This window comes from Cyanistes caeruleus, chromosome 10, assembly GCF_971803275.1.
Source record: "Cyanistes caeruleus chromosome 10, bCyaCae1.hap1.1, whole genome shotgun sequence".
NCBI classification, from domain to species: domain Eukaryota; kingdom Metazoa; phylum Chordata; class Aves; order Passeriformes; family Paridae; genus Cyanistes; species Cyanistes caeruleus.
In genome coordinates, this window is record NC_141710.1 from 10,573,175 (window position 1) to 10,596,785 (window position 23,611).

Below are 23,611 nucleotides of genomic sequence, written 5' to 3' on the forward strand. Positions count from 1 at the left end.
GGCCCCGCCGCCCCCCCGCGCCCGCCCCGCGCCGAGCGCTGCCCGGTCCTGCTCCCCCGCACAAGCTTGGCGGCGTCTGCCGGCCGGGAGCGTCCATTGGCCACCGCGCCGCGTGACGTCAGGCGCCCTCCCCGCGCCATTGGCCCGAGCCCGTGTGTGTACACACACCGCCCGCCAATCCGCGGGGCCGGGGCCGGGAGGGCGGGGCGGAAGGGTGTGGCGGAAGGGCGTGGCCGGCCGGGACCAGCGGCCGCCGCCTTTCCCTCGCGGCACGCGCCGGCCGCTGTCAAGGCTCAGGGCCGAGGTTCGATCCCCGCGACGGCTCCGGGCGGCCGCACCTGTCCCAGCGGCGCCCAGGTGCTGCGGGCGGTACGAAGTGTATAAATACACAAATATATAAATATTTATAGACCTGTATTTACGCACAGCGCGCGGCGCCGCGCTGGCTGCGGCCGCCGGCCATGCCGCTTATCTGGCAGGCGCTGGTGGGGATGCAAAGTTCAGCCCGGCCGCGGGCCCGGCGCCGCGGGCGCTGCAGGAACGACCGGCTGCCGAGCGGGAGCCGGCGGCAGAACGAGGCCAGAACCGCCTCTGCACCGGGCCCGGGCCCGGCTCCGGGCTCCTCCTGCGAACAAAGGCTCCCGGGCCAACAAAGCGGCGGCGGGGCCGGGGAGCAGCGACCGCGCCCTCGCACCTCCGCCCGCGCCCTGAGAGAGCCGGGACCCTCCTGGCAGCCACAGAAACCCGGCCCCGCTCTGCGCCTTAAAAAAGTCCGAAGTAGCGTTTGATTTCAACATTTCCTTACCGCTTTAAAAAACTGCCTCAGCAAAGCAGGGTCACGTATTCTTACAGAGACCATATAAATAGAAAGCACTCCTGGGAGGAAAAAAATGAATTCAGCACTAGTTCCATTCAAAGCAACGATGCAGTATTTGTTACGTCTTTCTCGAGTGCAGCCAGGCACACATCCAAGGCGTGCAGTTACCCATTTTGCACATTTCTCTAACACAAATTCAGCTTAATGCCACTGAGTAGGCTGCGCAAAACGAGCTTTCTGGGGACACAAACACTATTAATCCCTGCAGATCGTACATATATTAGATCAAACATGGTAAACTTTTATTTTTTTTGCATTACAGGCAACATTAAATGCTCTAGAAGGTCATATTTTTGATCCTGTCCACTAAAAAGAGAAGGAGCATCAAGAAAACAGGTGTTCAGCCTATAAAATAGAGTTCCTAAATGTCAGTCTAAGAAAAATATTAGCAAACAGTACCTTTACATTTACTTCAATGGGGCAATCTACAATTGAAAATCTTGCCTGTGCCTAGGAATTTGCAGATTGTGGTTTTAGTTTCTTTTCATTCTCTATAAAACACTTCCATGGCATGTAACAAAACCTTTTATCAATATTGGCCATGTTATGCAAGATACATTCACAAAAGCAATAGAAATGTGCAAACTATTGTGTATTCTCTTGGAGCCTCCTCTAACAGGTACAACCGCAACCACTACTATGACACGCCCTGAAAGAAGTGCAGAAGGCAACAGTGCCTTAAAAAAGGAAACAAACCAGAAGCAACCAGGTTGGCTGGTTTACTGCACCATTATTAATTACCACAGCTAAACAAATGCTTGAACCCAGACTCAATAAAGACACTTGGGCTTCATAGATCTCTTTTGGGTTCATTGGTTTATTTACTTCTTAGCAAGAAACACTGATGAGCTGAAGTCAGATACTGGAACTGATTATGAACAAGAAAAATAGCCATTTTAACCCCCAAGGAGAGAAACAGAAGGAAGGTCATTGCTGTAGTTTGCATTTGCTTTCAACAGCAAATTGCAGACTAACTATACATACACATATATATATATATATATATATATATACACATATATATATATACACCCACTATGGAGTTTGAATGTGGTGAAACAATGACCAATTTGCATGAGTGTAAGTACACTACTGATGTAACATTCTAAATCAATATACAATCTTTCAAAACTTTCACAAATCTCAAAGTTTACCCCGGAATGAAGGCTGCATTGAAAAAAACTTCGAATTGTGTTTTTCAGACATGCTAAGAGGTGAGTTGAGCAGCTACACCTGCCCTGCAGGGAACTCTTTTTATCTCCCTCCAGAGCCAGGCTGGTGTCCCAGCCTTAGAACACCAGCTTGCTTCCCCTGGCCAGTCAGATCCCTCCTAGATGCCCCCTCTTTCCCCTTTCACAATACATCACTTTTCAATATTTACTAGTTTTACCACTTTCCTGCCAGCCCACAGCCCCCACTGTGATAATCTACACAAACATTAACCCAAACAGGCTCCCCCTCCACCACCACCACCCCTTTTCTCCTGCTGAACCTGCCCTGACTCCCCATAACGTGTTAAACTAAAAAGCCCTGTCCAACTTCTGTGTCAGAGCACTTTCACTCACCTACAGGACGGTCACACCTCTTTCTTTCAAGGGGGGCTCACACCTTCGTACTCTTTGGCTCTGACCAGTAACACAACCACACTGACTGGCAGAAAATACTTCTTAACTCATTCCACAAGGCTTTTCTTCAACTGGTGAGCCTCTTGTGCTGTGCACTGATCCTGGAAATAGTGTGACTAGTTGAAGGGTCTTGCTACAGAGACTATGCCAGTAGAAGGTAGAAGGCTTTCAGCAATTGTTTTGCTTTTTCTACTTTCTCCTGGCAGGAAAGCAAGTCTAAATCCTCTTGTTAGAAACAAATGAGAGCAACTGCATTAATTTTATACAAAAGTTAGAGTAGAGCAGAAAATACTGCTTAAAAGAAAACAGTACTCAAAAATCTTGGTCACGTTCATTACAGTAAGATTTTAAACATAGCTGACTTGATCTTTTTTTTAGCTATGTAACAAAATTTATACAGCTGCTCAGTATTTTCAACGATCTGAAGCTGAAGTTCATCTGCCCTTTCTCTTGATATACAACAATGAATCCAGTAGTAGCAAGATTCCTCCAACAATAGATTATTATGAGGCATCATTTTTCATGCCACATAGTCCCCACATATTTAATAGGACTATATGTTATGAATAATACAACTGCCAAACTGATATGACATTATCTACTATCAGCACTGTGTGATCTGTGAAGGCAGAATGCCCAGAGACCATTAACACATCTCAAGTGAATTGCCAGTCTTCACATGCTGATGAGCTGCATTACTGTCCAATCCCAAGTAAAACATTAAATCTCAACTGATTAACTTAAAATGACAAAACTACAAACTAAATATTTGTGATTTTGTATTTTTACCTTTACTATCAAACTCAGCTGGCAGAAAATGTAAAATTGCATATACTTTCCAAACTTTGAGACAAAAAGATAAATACAAGTAAAAAAAGCAGTAAAAGCTGTCATATTTTAAATTACAGCTTTTAAAGTTATTATGAATGAGGTTCTAAAATGGTTTTAATGCCCTTCTGTGTAGCAAAATTTGAGACAGAACAGCACCTGTAAGAATGTATCTAAAGCTTATTTCAAATCCATTATCAATTAAGAGGTACCACTTTTAGATGTCATCACATTAAATACTTCCTGGGAAGATAAAGTCAATTTTCTTGTAAAAGATAAGCAAAAGAGGCTTTGATCAGTGACCAAGCTTCTTCAAAACATCAGTTAGTCTGCTTAGTCTTTGGGCAACTTCATGTCAGAAGCTGTGGCAAATGCTCTGATCTCCAAAGGTTGCTCTGTCCTGTGAGACTTTCAGACACCCTTCTGTTTCAGACCCTTACTGCCTACTTTGAAACTCTCCACAAGAGAACTCATAACTCTGCAGGCCATTTGAAAGGTTCAGCTGGTAAATACACCAAGGCCTTTTTGCATCCTTAATTTGCAGTGAAGTTTCTCTCCTGTAGACTTGAGGCCAGTGAAAGGAAAACAGCTTAAATTCCTGTTTCAAATTAAACAGTGACAGTGGTAATATGGTTATCCAGAGTGTATCCTCTAGGACACCACCTGCAGCAAGAGGAGTAAATAATGTCTTGGCTATCTTCTCTCTCTCTAGCTGTGCCATTTCCAGGGTGAAACCACCACCACATAAAGGCGCAGTATCAGGCACATGGTGCAGAGCTGCCTTCAGCAGAGTGATTTGAACAGAATCAGGTTCAGAGCTGTGTCTGGGAGCAGTGCAACACTGCTGGCTCAGCCCAGCAAAACCTCCAGGGTATCAAGAGAACCTAAGTCAAGGAGCCTTCAACTCCCCAAAAGGGCAACGGGTGGACATTATACCCAGGCAAATGTTGATGAAATTAAACTCCCTCAGTGAGACCAAAGTGTAGAATACCAGCCACTGAGGCACAAACTTCTGCCCACAGTGCCAGACTTAAAGCCTTTCTGCTTGGCCTTCTTGCTAATGAGCATTTTCCTTAGCAGTGACTTTTTGATGACAGAGGAAAATCCCAAGCTGAATGCAGGTGTTAAAGCAAAGCAATTGTTTCACATATCCTGTAACTGCAGAATCTTACCTTACAGCAGAAGGAGCAGTGGAGGGAATCTCATCGAGGGACTTTATACTGGAGTCTTGGCACTACAGCCTGGCATATTACTAGAAATCAGCAGATACACTTGCTTCTTCTTTTAAGGGTTCACATTGAAGAAGGTTAAGGAGAATTGGAAAGATACCCAGAGAAAAGACAATTGCCAAGATGTAGCACAGGTTGAAAGGCAGAATGTAGCAGAAGAATAAGAAAAATGGCACATTAAGCTAGGGCTGACAAGTAAATGAGACGGGATTTAAACTCAGCTAGAGGAGATGCTCCACCTCAGGGTACATGATTGAAGGAAACTGAGGAAATGGTGTATGATTTGACCTTCTGTGTATCAGCACAAGAAAATGAAGTTTTTCACCCCTCTTTTAATGATGTTAAATCCAGAAACATTTCTTATCTCCAGTGTCTGTGGAATAAAAATCACCCACAGCTTGAACTTGATATTATTCTGAAATTAAAATGTTTAATCATTTTACATTTTGGAAGCTGATTTACACATAATCCTGAGAAAATTACAGTAATTTTAGAAACAAGCAAATATATAAGAATAATTAACTATACATTTCTTTAATTAATTTATTTGTTTCAAAAATACAAAACTAATTTATAGCTTCAAAAATAGATTTTTTACTCCCTTTTAGCTAATAATAATGATATTTAAAAATGGCCTTGAAGATACTAACAGTACAGATTTTTACAAGTTAGATAGCATACCTGGAACTAGTTTTAACGTATCTGTGCTGGCCACACCAGATAAGATTGCTTTTGGTCTATAAAATTTTTAAAAATGGAGTTACAAGCTAGCTACAAAGTATCAGCTACAAAAATCCTGAATTTTTTAAATGGAGTGTTGAAAGCATATTTGTTTTTGTATTTCATTTTGCTCTAGTGCACAAATAATGTGATCACAGCGCCTAGCGTCAACCAAAAGGTGGTAACAGGCTACTACCAAAACAACGTCTTTGTACACAACTGAATTCCTCACAACCCAGCCCCAACAATCATTTTGTTTCTTAGCAATGCCTAGGGGAATAAATGTGCCTTTTACCCTTCCTTGATGATTAACATACCCAAGATTTTAAAGATCTGAAGGGAGGCTAGTTGCTCTGTAGAAATCCCATCACAGTTAAAACAGCCCATGTGCAGTACATGGCAGGATTTGAGCAGCTGGGCCACCCAAAGGAGGTCACTGAAGGGACACAAATGCTGCAGCTGGATCACAGCTGCCACAGGGATGATGGGAAGGTTCATTACAGTATGGTAAGTAATCCAGCAGCAGGGGGGTAACTGAAATATCACACAACTTAAAATACACCATCACAAATTCCAGTTATGGTTTTTAACTGTCCTGTTAATGTCAAGATTTAATAAAATATGAATTAAACCATTTTAATTCTTCTAAAAATTAAAATTCCAATTTCTACCAGTGTGGCGAGTGTTTCATTGCTTGCAGCCATGCATCCATAGCAGGTTTGTATTCCTCTGAATCCTTTTGGGGCTCAAACACTGCTTCTACTCGCCTTAGCTTCTTTAGTTGTTCTTTGTCAGTCCAAAATCCTATAAACAGAAAATTCATTCTCCAGCTCAACTACAAATACGTTATTTTTGAGTTGTTTTAATCTATTTCCAAAAGATCCAAAGCAGAAACACAGTAAGAAATAATGACAGCTTTTCTTTACCAACAACTTTCTCAGAGGGAAGCATATTTTTAATATTGTGAAAATCCTTTCCAATAGGATCCACTTGTTTGGAATCCTGACAACAGTGCATCTGCTTAACTGGGATGGTTTCCAAGGAACAGCTCTGGTACACTGAAGTTCCCTTCGGTTTCATCCACAAAGTGCTTTTGGTTGCAGGTTCTTCTCAACAAAGAAGGGCCCCAGAAACCAAGATTTATCTGCTTTCCTACTGTCTTAAAAATTGTATAAATGGCAAGAAACAGATTCCTATTAATTTATGTTATTAAATCACTCTTGGCTGTCAAGGGTCTCGACTTTCTTGCACTCTTAATTGCTGAATAAGTCTTACCCAAGCATATAGTTTTTACCTCCATTTGTGTTATTTACATTTCAAAGCACTTCAACAAAAACATCTTTTGTAGGTGCATATTTAACAAAACAATCAACAGTTTGTAGCTTTCAATCTGGGTAACAATATGAAACAATTCTGTGTAAGTAGAGCTGGTTTTCCTGTTAATAATTTATTTTGTACTTCATTCCTGTGAAAGCCTCAAAGGATAAAGGCTGTGTTCACAGAGCACAGGACACAGCTTCAGTGGGTGTGACAGAGCTGCAGGTAAGCACGGTGGCTCCCTGGCCACATGGCCCAGCCCCAGCCAGCACCACTCAGGCAGCACCAGTATGGGAATGGACATGGAGTGCCTGAGTCAAGGAAAGAGGAGGCAGCAAGAACAAGATTCACCTTTCTTCTCTAGCAATACATCCTTCTAATTGTACTGTACAGAGAAACATAAACACTATTTACCTTAGATTGCCACAAAAATGGCTACAGTAATCCTTTGGAATTACAATTATTTGACGTTATGCCCTTTTTTTTGTCTGTTCTTTTCTATTGTATTTATAACATGCATGATAAAGGGGAAAAAAGCCTTTGTAATGTCTACGTACCTGAAGCAAGGCCTGCTAGAAAAGCTGCACCAAGACTAGACATGTCCACGTTTGCAGGTTTTTCTATTTTCTTATTAATTAAATCTGATGTCATCTGCATGACAAAACTATTATTACTGACACCTCCATCAGCTCTATAGGGAGAAGGGAAGAAGTAGTTAAAAAAAATGTGTTAAGTGCTTATTGCCAGCATTTCAGAAAACAACGTTTGATATTTCACACTTATGCATAAATCTTCCTGTCACTCATGCACAAATGCATTTCCTCTTTATCGGTAAATTTAGAGAACAGAACAAGGTGCCAAAAAAAAAAACAACAAAAAAAACAAAGTTTATAAACTCAGAGAGGAATGGTAGACAGACATGGACATAGGTCACTATCAAAAGCTCTTGAAGTTCTGTCTTTTAAAACTATGCATAACCTTGGCTGAAATGTTATGGTTTATAATAGAACCTTTACATAGTTACCACCACAATATGACAACAATCAAAACCATTACACCAAACAAACCCTTTCATATGTTCTCAGATCTAGAAAAGTACCTTTTTCCTTACTACCAAATCTTGGTATTAGTTAGCTAAAATGCCTTCACAGTTGCTTCTTTTTAAGAGGAAGTTCAGAATGAGGCTTCCATCTGTCTGTTTTCCTAATTTGAGACCAATTTAATGGAGAAAACAAGAACTTATCAGTGCTGAACTTTAATCATCTGAGATTTCAAAGTAATTACTCTTGCAAACAAAATAACTAAAACAAAAAGCAATCTTTGAAATGTCCTAGATAGGTTCATTATGCTCTTGTATTCCAATACCAGCCATGTATGGAGCTGTTGCTCCATCAAATGTGGTGCAGAGAAGACATCTAGTGTTTATTGCTATAGAAAGTGCTGGGTAATAAAACTCGTTAGTTATAGTTGACTAAAGCTGAGGGCTCTTTCTCTGTGCTTTTCTTGATGGTGTTGAGACAAACAAATAGAAATAACAGGAATCTACAGAGGACTAATGAAAACAATGCCAGGAGACCAGGAAGAAACAAGGAATATAGGACAACAGTTAAAAAAGGAATGAACAAATTTATGGGATAAAAACAACAACAAAAAATCAAATGTAATTGACAGATGGAAAAGATGTGCAGACATAAGGATGGTAAAGCAGTGTGCAACCCTACTGAGAACCCCACTGAGTGTGTCTCATGTTTTAACATTTAATCCTCAAGCTGAATTGCTACTGATTTTAGTTAAGTAATACAGACGCTATATGAAACCGCAGCTTTATATCCATGAATGAAAAATAACATGATCATGCAATTTAAAGTTTACATTGCAATGTAAATGGAATCAGAATTGTAATGCTTCATAGGCTGTATTTCCACACTTCCCATATTTGAAGAGTTTTTTAAGAGCTTGCACTTGTAATGTCTTCAAATTTTGGATGCAATTTTCTATTTTAGAAAGCTTCCTATGTGATCAAAGTTCTGGTATTTTTCATCTTTTCATTAAACCCCTAACCCTGGCTGTTTCTTCACCTTTGCCTGCTCTCTCCCAATATGTGATGGAAAGCAGAAACTTTTACCTCCTCCCACTTCTGTACTCTTTCTTTTTTCCACGGAGAGTCTGATTGCTCTCTACATGCCTGCCAGTCTATTCTTCCTCTGCAGAGGCACAGAAGGGACAGGAATGCTCGCCTCTGCTCCTGACTGCAGTGCCATGCTGACCCTGGCTGCCTGAGGGAGGAATTTTGTTGCAGAGCTTTCTGAGCCTCAGATTGCTGTAGCTTCTCAAAGAAGCTCCCTAACAAAATGTGAAATGTGGTCTCCCAGAAATGCTTAATTCAGCTAAATGTTGTGCAAGCATATTTTAGGGATTACAGCTACCTCACTAAATTTGATACGGTTCTTCCAAGATTAAAGCAAAACCAAGTCTTAACAATTGAATTGTAAAACTCATCTCCCTCTTTCCCTCACAAATAGAACCAGTTTTAACCAAAGTCTTCAAAACATTCTCTGTGAAAGATCCAGCATAGAAAATGTCAGTATGAAAGAATGATGACAAAGGGTAGAATGACCTTTGTGGCAGGCATTGCTATATGCATTCTAGTGCTACTTGAAAACATGGATATGCCTTCTTTTTAATTTTTCTTTTAATAATTACAGCAGTTCATTACTCTCCTACTAACAATCACCAATGCCAATAGCTGTGGGTAGACTCTACTGCTGCTTAAGTTACATTAATATTTGACTTGGAAATCATCTACTTGTAAACAGCAGAATTTTTACAATAAGATAAAAATGCATAATAAAGCTCAAATCTGTTTGAAATCAAAATCTCATACATCAAATTTAAAAGTTACAGAGAACTTACCGAATAGTTCGAAGAGGAATGTGCACCTTCTTCTCAATAATATCGTAAAGCAGTTTGTTTCTTAAAAAAAGTTGAGTTGGATTAAGCATTAAATATTCAGTAAAGTGTTTTCAAGTATCTACATGGTCAGAAAATAAATGGAAGACAAGAAAAGCCTCAGTTCTGTTAGAACTGCTGCAATAGCTGAAAAGTTTCTAGAATGCATAAACTAAAAGCCCAAACCCACTGAAAATGGTCTTTATTGTTCAGTTACAAAAGTATGGCTAAATCATGGCCCATTCTATAGCAAATCACTGTAGAAGGTTCATTTTTCCCACTGAAAGTTACTGATAGGTTTCTAGAGATGCAATTGTTGATGTAACAAGTGGCTTAGAGTGAGGAAAGTAAGCCAACAGTGCTAATTGGAGTTTATCCAGCTATTCTGTAAGGGGAATATCTGAAGCCTTCAAGTTTGACTTCTTCCTGAAAACCTTTCATTTAATGGGAGAAAATCTAAACACAAAGGATCTCTACTTTTTTCTACCTATTTGTATGCAGTATCAAGATGTATCCAGAAATGGATAAATTCTTAACATCCCTTAACATCCTCTTCAAGACACCCATATGTCAGTTCAGAAATTACTGCACCTCATGTTCAGGCTTACAGTGCAGGAGAAAAATGCATTAGAAACCAGTTGCAGCAATTCAGAATGCTGCCCTCCTCTAGACATCTTTTCTGAGCTCTCTGAAGGAGATTTTTATGCCCAAAGCAAAGCTGTTTGCTACATGGAAGGAATCACATCAATGCTCCCTAACTGGCCACAGTCCAGTGTGAGCCAGGCTCAATCCATACTCAGCTCCAGTTTGAGAAATGTTTTGGCAAAGCAGTGAGATACTGATGTGGTAGCAGTGACATCTTTAGCCTTCACAGACCTGGAAGCTGCTGTCCATTCACATCTTTTAAGATGTTTAAGAGGCCTGATACTTTGTTTTATAAAACACCAAAATTTCAAACTTTAAACAAAAGCTAATGTAAAACTTTCAGCTTCAAGGATACTTTAAGCACAACTAGAGAAGACTACAGCTTCTGACAAAATACTGTCAGGAGAGGAAGGACAAACTTTAAACAGAAAACACTTTTAAAAAATGCAGAAAGCAACATTATTTAAGAATCTCTATATGGTTGCTTAATGACAAAAACTCTGAACAAACAAATAGACACAAATTTATTTGCAAAGTATTAAAAAAAAGGAAGCAGCTGAAACTCCTTTCCAGCGTAACAGTAGTGTACTGTACAAGCTGCAAAACCCCATGTATCCATTTAACACTGCTGATTTAAACAAAAGCAAACATAACAAAATATAAACCAGATAATTTAGCAAGCAGTACCTGAAAGCTAGAGATTCCAATATAGCTCGAACAAGATGGTTTCTGTTAGTGGAAGGTTTCAGGCCCATGAAAGAGGCACATAAATATGGGTCATCCCCAGAAACCTGCAGAAAAGATGTCACCATGAGTTCAGTGAATTGTATTTGTAGACCCTTGTGAAAGAAGTTAAAGAGTAAGAAAAAAATGACTTACGACAATTACACGCAGCATAGTGAAAGAAGAAAATTGAGAACAATATGTAAGAGGTATATAGAGTTATTTTAGCTTACTCAGTGAACAGTTTAAATTGCTTCTTTCAACAGCAAAACGTTTAAGTGACTTCTTCCAAATCAGACAAACTAAAAAAGTCTAATCCACATAATTTCTCTTTAAAATACATTTAAAGTGTACACTAAATACCTAGGACAGGGCACACTCAATATTACTGATACTGCTGTTCTCTAACCAGAATTCACACACACCCTCTCTTGAACTCCTGAAAAAGAGAAGAATTGACTTTCAAAAGTAATACTGAAAAGGACAGTATTACTTTTTATTGCTTATACTACAGCCTGTTATCAGTGACACTGAAGGAAGCTGGGCTATCTGGAGAAGAAATTAAGTTGCTCTTTGTTTTGTTCCATTAGTATGTAGAACTTAGACAAAGGTAAGGTAAAGATGTTAAGTTTCTTCATAAAAAACACTAGTCCTGGGAATGATCAAAGTGAGTATGGCTAACTCATTTAGCAACACACTGAGAGATGAGCTTGTATCACTGAAGGCTAACTGTCATTTAAGACTTCTAAGAGAGAAGTCTATTTTACTGAGTTTGATCATTCCAAGGAGAAGTGCTTAAGTATTATCTTTGCTTTTCATAACACCAGGACTTGCAATCTTGCTAGTATTTAGATACTTTTAAATATTTTGATAAATTACAACCTACACCTTGAAAAAGGCAGAATAAAATCAATTATTTTAGAACAGTGACTAGAAGTATTGTCTCAATGAAAGCTCTGCACTTCATAGCAGAAAAGCTGTGACATTCATTTGTGTCTCTGCAGGCAGTGCCTGTGTTACTGGGGGAAAATTAGTTTATCTGTCCATCACTAATTCTCCTATTTGGTAGAGTTTTTCTCAAGGGGAGGAATGGCATTTAACCATTCTGATATGACAATGGCCTTCATTTATCATGATGAGCTACAGACAATAAGAACCTCAATAGGACAGAATAAATACTGTGATAAGATGTAAGTTTCTACCATTAAAAATGTAAATATTAATTTTAACTGGATTATTAAAATATAATCTTGATTTTACTGTTAATAATAATTTTACCTGAAAACCTGGAATGAAACAAACACCTTGAGAATCAGCAGTACTCTGCGCCATTTCTGCCGTTTCATCTACATTGGTGAAAAGTTCTGTAAAGATATATGTTGTACAATGTTATTATTTCCTTCGATTTCTTCATTTTGTCCCACTAAGAGAAAAAAATCTAGAGTCAGACTACTCCTTTTGTAATATTTTCAATCTACACATTCTAAGGAAAACACTCTCTTCTCCTCTATTTCACGTCCATTAGTCATATCAATAATCCCAAACTATTCAGGTGAAGGCTAAACACAAAAGGATTCTCTCCTGTCTGCTGTGCTGCAGCATTTTAATCTTCAAGACATAAATGGGAATTAAGAATGATAACGGCACACTAAGAGTGCTAAAACCTTAGATTCATAGAACATATTTTTTCCCTTCATGTTGCTACTGTTAGTCCATCCACCTAATAACTACAAAGTCCTTAATACCTATATTTTATCAGCATCCTTAGTATCTTAACAAGTGACACATAAGGTAATAGATCACCTCTTATCACAATAATGCCTCTTGGATAGACACTGCTTTTATCCTCTGTCCAGCCAGACGAGTCCTTTTATAACTCTACAGACATTTCTCTTCACCCACATGCAACTCTTGTACTAACATCCATCTTCCAAAGCTGTAACTAATGATGTCCTTATGTGGCCATGTAACATGATTTTACAGAAGACTAGAAGTCTCCTGTAGATGAGATCTATTGCTTTTTCTTGAATAAAAAAGTAAATTTTCCTATTAAAGGTAAATTAGTTTAATCTAGCTCAACTTACCCATCTTGGTAACTCATCAGGACTTTCACTTTACCTTTGTAACCTTTATGAATTTGTGGGAAAACTATGGATTCTACTCTGCTCAGACTAATAAACCTCAATCACATTTTTTCCTTTTTGTTGTCTTTGCTATTACTGAATTATATATATCGTACCTGTATGCCAAGACAGAAAATCAAAAATTAAGACTGACTTCAGGCTGAAATTCCACACACTACTTCCTCAAAATTCTTAGAAGTTACATGATTCCAGTAAAAGAAGTCCACTAAACTAAGTTTGCCCTGCTGCAGAAATTACTATTTCCAAACTTTTACCACTGTTTTGTCTTATCTTCATCCATTGTTGAGCCTCACCACCCTTACTGAGGCCATTGGCTTACCTTGTATTTTGGCCCAATTCCTTCTGTAGAGCTGAAGTTTCTCCATTCTCTAAAGCTGACAAAAGTTTCTGAATTCTACTCCTCTACAACAGTATTTTCAGAAAATATAGGCCTTACTTGTTACAGAGTTTAAATCAGCCTGCCTTTTATTTATCCCACCTCTAAAACTTCCCCCCCCCTTTTTTTTTCTATGGTAGCAACTGTAGGTCATGATCATTTTACTACTGACTAGCTAAAAATCCTTTATGCTTCTGCATATACCAATGATACCCATTTTAAGTACAGGTAAGTTCCATATGGATAATTACCCATTTTAATTATGGATTCTGAAGCAGCAAGCTTATATATGTAGCAGTGACACTTGAGTCCACAGCACTGAACTGAGTCATTTCCTCCAAAGCCTTGTGGCTGTTACTCTCTAAGCTTAGTCAAATGTTGAAGATGTGACGACCAATCTGAGTCACAGTGAACCTTTAGGGGCACGTACCAGAGCACATACATGTACATATGCACCTAAAGCTGATAGCTTCAAGAAACGTGGAATTTTGTGGTGAGTTACACTTGAGGAAAACCCTTCCCAGACAGTCCAAAGTTTGAGACACTAATCAGTTTTTTCTCATCCTAGTAAAAATGTACTAAATTTCTAAGCAAGCCAAGTAAATTTTGAAGTTCTGATTAGAACCAAGAACAGCTGTCCTATGAACAATCAGTGGGTTTGAACATCAACTACTACAGACATAGTATCTTTTTAGTCTGTCATTAAACTGGAATGCAAAACCTTTCATTACAAAATAGTAACAACAGCCAAAAGGCACATTACTTCCACGTGGAGCAACATACTGTTACTTGCAAAGCTCTTCATGGTGCTTTCATATACATTGAACCTGTTATTAGTTATGAGATGTACAGCTCAAGACTTCCCAAAAGCAAGTGAGGAGTAAGATGTTTCAGGAAAATAAAAGCCTAGTTAGGCAGGATGGTCTGAGGCAGAGATGATTGTGCAAACCAAACTCCCTGTAGCAAACATACTCAGCAGAATACCTACAAAAAAGACTGTATATTTCTACTGTCCAAAGAATGCAGACTACTTCCTTCAATTACGAATAATAAAATTAAATTGACATAACTATGAACCCATAAAACAGCTTCTTAAGCAGTTATATATTTCACCCACTGTAAAATTAAAGAACTTACCTATATCCTGAGCCCATTTTATGGCAGTGCCAATGTCCGACATAGAGCCTTCAGTTAAGTAAACAACTTCTTCCCCAATCTTCCAACCGATCAGTGGATAAAGACCTTAATTATTTCCCATGAAACAAAACAATCAGTTAAATTAAATGTTTCCAGAAAAACACAAACAAACATTCCTCACAATGAACCCACCTAAAAAATATATAAATTTTATTCAATTCCTTTGTAGAATTCAAGCTAAAGAAGTCACTGATAGAGGTTAAATGTGCTGTCTAAAACTTTAGTGATGGTATTACAAGAGAACTGAGCAACAGGTTGTTAGACAAAAGTTAACCTAAAAAATTGCTATCAAATTACAAAAAAAATACCTTTAATCTAAAGATCTATCTGTGCTTATTTTTATTTTTTATATAAGAGATTGTGCATACCTAAAAAGTTATCAATGCTTTTCTATTTAAGTCCATCCACCCTTACGCAAGGGTTTCTAAAAAGTAAGAGTGTTTTTCCCCAAAACATAAAGCCTGAAGGCTTGACTCTCAGTTGGGAAACACAAAACTGAAACAGACATATATACACAAAAAAAAATAACACAAACTTAGAGCACAGATCTTATTCACAGAAGAGGATGAAAGTGATGTACTTTTAATTCTCTGTTTAATATGCAATGCTTCCTCACACAGAAAGCAAAGAAGAAAACAAGTTTCACCTACACTGCAGCTAAAGAAATGGCTTTTCAGGTCACTATAAGAGAACCCAAATAGTCAGTGGTCACTGCAACAACTTCACCCAATCAAGTACAGTAACTGCTGGAGTGAAGAAAGCACCCAGACTTTATGAAACCCTGCTCAGGACCCAGAAATCACAGGTAATGCAACAAAAGTAAACGAGTCCCATTGTACCTTTACAAGGACGAGAAAAACATCAGAAGGATCTAGGGGGTCTCTCTGCTTTCTCAAAGTGACTCTTCTGATGTGTATGTTCCTCACAGAATCATCTCCAGTTTGCTTGCCTGTGTCCAAATGAATTGTGTGGGAGTACCAGTGCAATTGCAGAAATTTGTTTTAGTGCTGGAGGCACTCTGGTGCTTATGATATAAAATCATCAGCAGCACTGATTAAAGTCTGTACTTGTCTGTTGAAAGGGGAATGTAACATATCTTAATCCAGATCATCCATGCAGGTGTCCCTCAAAATCCTTGGTTTTTACCAAAGGTAAAGCCACAAATAAAAAAGCCCAAAAGACTGAGCCACAGATCCTAAAGAAGTGCAGCTAATTAAGGACAGAGACATCCATCCATCACGTTGCCTCCCTAAAGATGCTCACACCAGAGTCTCTAGCTATGTAACATAATCATACCTCTAGGGAAGGGATCCCCATGACACTTTACATGACCAGAGGTATTAAGAACCCTCAGGCTACCAGAGGTACCTTTTAAACCTATACAACATAATTCCATCACTGAATTGTGAGGCAGGTTGTTCTTGAAGGAACCACTTTATTTTTCTTTTTTTCAAATTCTTATATGTAGGAGCTAAATGTTGACCAGAAACAAGAACAGCAGCTAATGAATAGCTTGCACAAGGATGCTGCAGGGATTCATCTTGCAGTCTTAAATACATACGACAGCTTTAAAAATTGAACACATTTCATGTCCACGGCACTGAAAAAGCCAGGCACTTAACTTGTCCCACTAACCATACCCCACACAGCCAAAAGACACAGGGAAAATAATTTTAACATAAGTAACAGCCTAAAGCAGTAAAAGTTCCACAGCACTGCCTTAGAAGATTTTAACTCCTACCAGAATACAATAGCTAAACTGAAAAACTTTACAGCATGTTTTTTGCTATTGCATTTTACTGGACTACATATGTATTATTTCCTAAGTAAAAATATCATAATAATGACATAATTAATTAGCATAAAAAGCATTTGCATTCATAGGAAATTCAATGTCTATGCTATTCAGTTCTGACACATCTCATGTATTTGCCAGTGTTCTTCAAGACTTGAGCTGGTAAAACTCTCTTTAGCACACTGTTGTCTTCTTTCCCAGCCCCACCCCATTTTAAGCATAAGACATCCTGAAATTAGTAACTCTTCAAAAATATGACAGACAGAGAGAGACTGTGTAGGCAAACTTACTTCAGTATGATGCTCAGTGTTGCTCTCTTGACAAATAGCTATCTCTGACAAATTAACAAACTTGACAGACCACAGATGTTCAGAATGACAAAGTTTTAAACACTAGAAACACACTGGGGAGCCCATTTTAAAAGAAAACTATTAACTTCTAACCCTACATTATCTCACTGCAGGTGCTTCAATGCATAAGGGCTCAAGGGGAGGAACTTGCAATGATTCACTGCAACGTTTTGATCTAAGAAGCCAGAGGACCAATCCTTTTTTTCTCCAATCCTGTACAATACTGCAATGAAGAACAAGTGAAGGAAAAAACAAAACAGGAGGGATGCAGATATAATTACTAATCATGCCACTTAAGTTCTCTTCCTGAGAAGCTTACTTTAGGATAATCAATATTTACATTACTGATAAAAATTTTCCACAGTCTTCTCCTCTGAAAGAACTCCCAAGCTGTTTTTCTACACCTATAGACAGAAGAAAAAGCACAACCCTGTTTTATTTTGTGTACCCTAAGCATTAAGAGCTAAGAAGGAACAGCCAAAAGAATAAAATCCCCTAAAAGCAAAACTCTGCTGCTGTCTTACTTCCCTGTGATGCAAAGAGCTGCTCTCCAGTATTCACATTCCAGAAACCACCTGTTCCCATTGTCAGTTTAACATCTCCTGGGTGAAAGCAGCATTCTCCAAATGTAGCTGACTGCTGATCAGCTACCTGTCAATCCAACAAAAACAATGGAACATGTTAGCTCCTGACTACCAACTTGCAATGCTGGGTTTGAAAATATCTCTGTACTGTATAAGTAAAGAACACTTTGTATTTTATTATATTTATTGTATAAGAACACTTTGGCATTCTGAATACAAGTAACCACTTAGGAACTGAGCATTCAGAGAGGACTCTTTAACAATTTCTTAAGTATTTGCATTACAACAGTAAGACTTAAAACTGGTATCAAATCACACCAGGTTTGGACACAATGTGAATGTCTGTAGTATTGCTTGCAACACTGAAAAACATTATGGAAATAAAAGAAGTATTTTGTGGTTTAATATTTAATAAGGATAAACAGGGCATTTACAATCCCAGAGAGCAGAACAGAGTAGCTTGGCCTGAATTCCTTTTTCTCCAAATAGAAAGTTGAAGTTTTGAGGTCTTGGCTTTCTTTTTCCTGGATACCCCTTCTATACCAAATTATTCCATTTCCAACATTTCCATTTTCCAACAATGATGATGGTTATTAAATGTATTTACTTATGTTTTTGCCTTGGTGACACAGTAAATTTACAGCTAGATTTAGTCCAGTTCTTTAAAACTAGACAAATTCATGTTAGCTAAGGGAGATTTTTTAAATTTAGCTAATTCAAGCAAGTTTTGCTCCAAATAGTCACTTCAGGTTTTCTTATCCAAATTCTAACTAGAGGAAAGAGCATGTCATTTGCCACTTCTTTTTAGTGAAAAATAAAAAAGGATAAAAGGTATCACAAATGGATCTATTAACAAATACTCTTACAGTTGTTCAGTCCTACTGAAATCAAGACAGAATGGACTCTTGTATAACTTTATACAGAACAACTGATTTTAAGCCAAAAACATGAATTAGCAGAGCTTAAATTCCTACATTCAGAATTGAACCATTTGATCACACAACCTTAATACAGCTCAGCCTCTTGCTCCTTTCTTCTCCTTCCCCCTAAAGTTGTATACTGGGTTTTTGGCGAAAAATTAAACAATCAATTCCACTGCAGTAAAGTCAGAGAGAATGAATAGAGGAATAGGAATGAAAGACGCAAGTGCTAGATCAGAACCAAATAAATAGAGTATAAACACACAGATTTAAGAAAATATTTTCACTTACCACTGCCATTATTGGAATAGGTATCCCAAATATTTCAGAGTCAGTTGATCCAAAGTTGAAGCTTAAAACAAATCACATTAAAATGACCTTTTTGTTAAAATGAAATCTAGGTACATACAGCCTGGGTTTGGATCACATGTAATAGCTAATGCTACTGATTTATCACTTTTAGAAACACAGTAAAAAAAGTATTGGATTTCGTATACTTTTATAGAAGGTATAATTGCATATAAATTATTTTTGTGTACCTGTGTATTATTTGGCCTATGTAGAATATTTTGTATTTCTCAATTAATCATAATTAACCAATTAATTTAACAGTTGTCTTATTTTTTAAATTATGCCTTCACAGTTACCTTGTGTCTTTCACTGGTGGATAAACAGACATTGGAATAGAAAGTAGATTAGACAAAGTGGGATTCCAACATTTCTGAAATGAAATTGAAAAAGTAAAAACATTAGCGACCCTCTGAGAAGCACAATAAATAGCAACAACATTCTTTGTGAACAGCACATACCGTAAAGGGTTCAAAAATGCCTGTAGAACTGGCATTTGAGTAATCTGTAGCATACACAGAACCTAGCATGAAAAGAAACAGAACAAAGTAAGATTTTTAGACATCCAAACATTTAAGAGTTTTCTTTAAACATCTCATTGGCTCCCATGAAATAGAAATCAAATGTGTATGAGTAAAATCACAATGATACAATGAGCACAGAGATTGTACCTGCTGCTCACTATAATGTGCACACATTAATTACCCCATTTCCTCTCACACTGTTTCTGTCTAGAACAGCCAACAGCACCACACCAACTGCATCACAATCATAATCTGACTCCTCACGCATTAGTCCTCAGGAAAGAAACTTGTAATTCTTCAACATTAGTAACAATGCTTTGCTCTTTTGCTTTCACAGGTACTTTTCTTCAATCAACACCAACTAGCTCTGTTAGTCCTCTTTAAATCTTATACTCTTAGAAGGCTGATTACACTGAATAAATATTTCCCGTCCAAGCAGGCCCAAAGGATAATTAATTCCGAAGTTCTTTTTGTAACAGTAAATACATGACAATTTTTGTTGAATATACAAAAGCACAAATTGCAGAAAAAGTATCTGAATTCTAAGATAAAGAAATGACAAATAATTAACATAATTTATTAGATTCCAGTGTGTTTTACTGATATTTAAGAGGAACTGTAATGTTCACCTTTAGTCAATCTATACAGTAACCACGTGTCAACCGTTCCGAAACAGCAGCTGTTTTTTTTGGCAGCTTCTTCAGCCTGGGAAAAAATGTACATGAAAAAAATTAATATTTACAATTGGGTGCAATAAGAGAAACATATTTATTGATATCTTTTATTATATTCTTCATTATTAATCAGAATGCCCTCAGAAAATAAGTCTCTGATTGTAAAGTTTTCCTCTAAAAAGGCTGAGTTGGCTATTTAACTAATATTATCCTACAAGTTCATGCTCCTAACAGAAAATAAGAACACTTTCTTACAGCTGCTGCTAAGGGAAAGAAAGCAATTAATCTTCTATGAACAAATTCTTTCTGGTCCTTCTGAGAACAAGCAAGACAAAACCGAAGCAATTACAGCTGATAGTCACACAGTCATGGAATGGCCTGCACTGGAAGGGACCTTGAAGAGTTCCAACACCACAGCTATAAGAAGGGACACCTTCCACTAAACCAGGTCACTCAAAGCCCCATCCAGCCTGGCCCTGAACACCTCCAAGTCACAAGTCATCATTATGACTCAAGAAACCTATTGTTTTTCCCTTTCCAGCTTACCTCATGTATATTTTTAAAAACCCATGACAACTTCATAGAAGTTTGATGTGTTGAAAAAGTAAGAAAACTGGGTGCCAAGTATCGATCATTCCCAGTGAAGAAATGAAGCACAGTAAAAATAACATGGATTACCTGTTTCAAAAGAAAACAGTTACTTAATTTTTAATCTTGCCCTTGAAACGTTACTGATCAATTACTTTTAAAGGATGACAACACAGATGAAAGCTGCTGACATGAGATTAGATTCAGAAGGCTAAAACTTCTTTAGAGGATCCTTCCGTAGGATTATGTAAGGATCTTCCTATCAACAGGCAGCCTTCCTGCAACACACACCACAGGAAAGAGCAGCTGCTCTAAGCAATGCTGCTTTAGCACGTTCTGCTGGAGCACTGACAGCCACTGCTCTGCATTGCCAACACCAGTCACCTATGTGAGCACAATGCATAATGTGGCTGACAGCATTACATACTGTCAGTCTAGTGGAAGTTCTCTTACAGTTGATAGGTTCACTCATGACTTAATAGATTTACCAAAATTTAATCATTCATCGAGTTTTCACAAAAGAAGTAACTGGCTAACCCAAGAATTTAACTTCTTATTGTGACTGTGCTGGTTAGTTACCACTTAGAGGAAAACTAACTTGCGTTTTTGCACTTAGAGAAAATCTTTCTCTCCTAAAGGTATGAAGCACAAGCCAAAAGAAGCAGAAAATGCACCTCCTACCTGAGCAAACATGAAAAAAACAAGCCAAGAAACTAAAAGCCCAAACCATTTCCAACGCAGACCTGCCTACATCCAAAAATCTATGCTGTAGTAGTGCTAATATGCAACATTTTATTATAACAGACTAAAAAGCAACAAAATGAGCCTCAGACCTACATGCATTTTTTCCATAATAATTACTTTAGGATATCAGTACTGAACTTTTTTCTTGGTATTATCTTCCATGCTAATATTGCTCAGTTAAATGTTTTTAGACCACAGCCCATCACATCACCATGTGAACAGGACACTTGCAGTATTCCATATATTGCCCTTACTTGTCATAAAAGTTAAACAGCTCTAATATATCAAATCAGAATCTAGATTAGCAGAGTTTTACCTTCAGCAGAAGGGAATTATTCCAGGAATTCACAAGTTCAGCGCTTCTTAAATCTTGCCAACTTATGAAATTATGAAAGGGCTTCCCTGTCCTCCTGAAAAACAATATTTGAACGTTTAGAGCTAGATAACTCAAAATGTCCGAAACATTCAACATTATTTACCATTTCCAATTCAGAAAAATAAACAGATTAGTTCCTATAATAAATGCATATCCTCCTGGTGGATTTGAGGAATTACTAAATCAGCACACAGACATTTGCACTGTCAGACTTCTCACCAGAATTAAAAATACAAATGTATTCATCTCTTCCAATGTACAAAGAAGAAAAAGGCCACACACAATCTGTTCTGAACAGCTCTAAGGTGTGGCTGTGCAAACACAAGAGAACATGAGTGAATTCAACACTTCTACAGCCTGCTTCCATCCAGTCTGTGAATGCAAATGAATACAAATTCATTTTAAACAACACACAACATACATACTTGTGCCATGTAATGAAAGTTCCTCTCTGGGTGGAGATGCCAAGCCCAGCAATTTGCCTCATGTGAAGTCCTGCAGCTAAAAACCAAAAATAAATTACAATCACAAAAAAGGTATTTATTTGGAGAAACAAACAAAAATGTAACTTCTTCAATATAACTATAAAACCTGTGGAATACTCAGGAAAATAATAGTTTATGAGAATATGAATCTGTACAAATTGTTCAGCTGTTCAGAGCAGTGAAACATTAGAGAGCTCTGAGTCAGACAATTGATTCCAAAGCAGATAACCAAACCTATGTATTTTCCAAAAGCTGTTGTGGCACACTGACCCTTTCCACCTTCTGAAAGGCCTGTTGATACTTAATATGAACAATCCCAGATATAGGTAGGCAGATTACATATGCCTACATAATCAATTAAAATGTATATTTCACATGGATGAATGTGAATGAAAGCACCAACGAAAGTACTTTTACAGACTTAGGGAAAAAAATTCTATAAAGAAACAAAACTAGATTGATCCTGCAGGCAGTAAATAGATAAATGTGAATATGCTATGACTTTCTGCATCACTTTGATAATGACATGTCTTACTTTAAATATTTCTTAAGCAATGTTTCAAAATTCCTAAGAATAAATTTGCTTAAACCAGACTGCACTGAATGCAACAAAGTATATTTTAAAGTCAGAAAAACAAAAATGCACATTTGGATATATACCAATTTTGCCATTAAACCTTATCTTCAAATAACTGTTACAGAACATTTTTTCTAATATAAGTGTAAATAATGAAATATGTCCACAGCTATTTTCAAAGCAACTCTGATCAGCTTGCTATTTACCTCCAGCCATACTTACAAAAGCAAAATTACATGAAGAAAATATACATTAAAAAATTTCCACTCAAATGACTACCCACCCAGGTCAGGGTGGGTAACAGAGTACTGTTACTCTGAAGGGCACTCAATCCAGATCCTTGAACAAATTACAGGTTAAGTAGGTCTTGCCCATACGTGTTCTCATGTTCATTTTCACGTGCAAAGTTGCTCATTTGTGTGAGCATGTCCTGCAGACTCTACACCCAGCACCCTGTCAGCAACAATTACAGAAGAGGTTTCACAGAGAAAGGGCACCTTTCCTGCGCTGCCCAGCTCTACGTGTACTTCTGCACTTCCCCTTACACTGGGTCCTTGCATTCCTGCCAGCAGTGCTATCAATTCCTCAATCAGCTGAAAATTAAACCAGTGCTTTCGCAAGACAACCTGCTCCACCTGCCTGCACAAGTGCTGCTGGTAGCAGGAGGGCACAGGAGGAGGACGTGGGAGTGGGTGGCCTGAGAACAGCACTATTTCTTTTTCAGTCAAAGCCATACAAGCACTTGCACAGCTCACTAAGGACTAGTGGCATGTGTTACGCCTTCCCATCCCCACAATCTGGTGGAGTGGTCCCAACACTTTCCCTGTGTTAGCTATCGCGCTCTCTAGACACCCACATCAGTGGAGCTAACTTCCATTACAGACAAAAACAAACCTAAAGACAAACACAGATATTTTTCAGTAAAGCTGTCTTTTGGATGGAGTGCCACAGTATGAGACAGAGTTGGGACCGTGCAGCCAGAAGTTTCCACCTTTAGGTAGTACTGAACTACAGCA

At 38.1% G+C, this 23,611-nt stretch overlaps 1 protein-coding gene across 6 annotated transcripts in view; it reads right to left on the reverse strand.

Moving 5' to 3' along the window:
* Nucleotides 1–4,969: 4,969 nt before the first annotated feature.
* GK5 (glycerol kinase 5) overlaps nt 4,970–23,611 on the reverse strand; it is a 28,624-nt gene continuing 9,982 nt past the window's right edge. For 3 of the 6 annotated variants that reach the window (XM_086845011.1, XM_023933154.2, XM_023933155.2), the window contains 14 exons: nt 21,959–22,034; nt 21,474–21,567; nt 20,372–20,503; nt 19,781–19,856; nt 19,089–19,150; nt 18,927–19,000; nt 18,571–18,631; nt 17,300–17,426; nt 14,571–14,675; nt 12,192–12,277; nt 10,878–10,981; nt 9,510–9,569; nt 7,154–7,287; nt 4,970–6,083 (listed from right to left, as the gene is read on the reverse strand). In XM_086845011.1, coding sequence (XP_086701137.1) covers nt 5,947–6,083; nt 7,154–7,287; nt 9,510–9,569; nt 10,878–10,981; nt 12,192–12,277; nt 14,571–14,675; nt 17,300–17,426; nt 18,571–18,631; nt 18,927–19,000; nt 19,089–19,150; nt 19,781–19,856; nt 20,372–20,503; nt 21,474–21,567; nt 21,959–22,020 — 1,314 coding nt within the window. In that variant the 5' untranslated portion in view covers nt 22,021–22,034 and the 3' untranslated portion in view covers nt 4,970–5,946. Of the gene's footprint in view, nt 6,084–7,153; nt 7,288–7,695; nt 7,800–9,509; nt 9,628–10,877; nt 10,982–12,191; nt 12,278–14,570; nt 14,676–17,299; nt 17,427–18,570; nt 18,632–18,926; nt 19,001–19,088; nt 19,151–19,780; nt 19,857–20,371; nt 20,504–21,473; nt 21,568–21,958; nt 22,035–23,611 lie in introns of all 6 variants that reach the window. The other 3 variants (XR_015274730.1, XR_015274732.1, XR_015274731.1) reach the window with 3 other exon arrangements.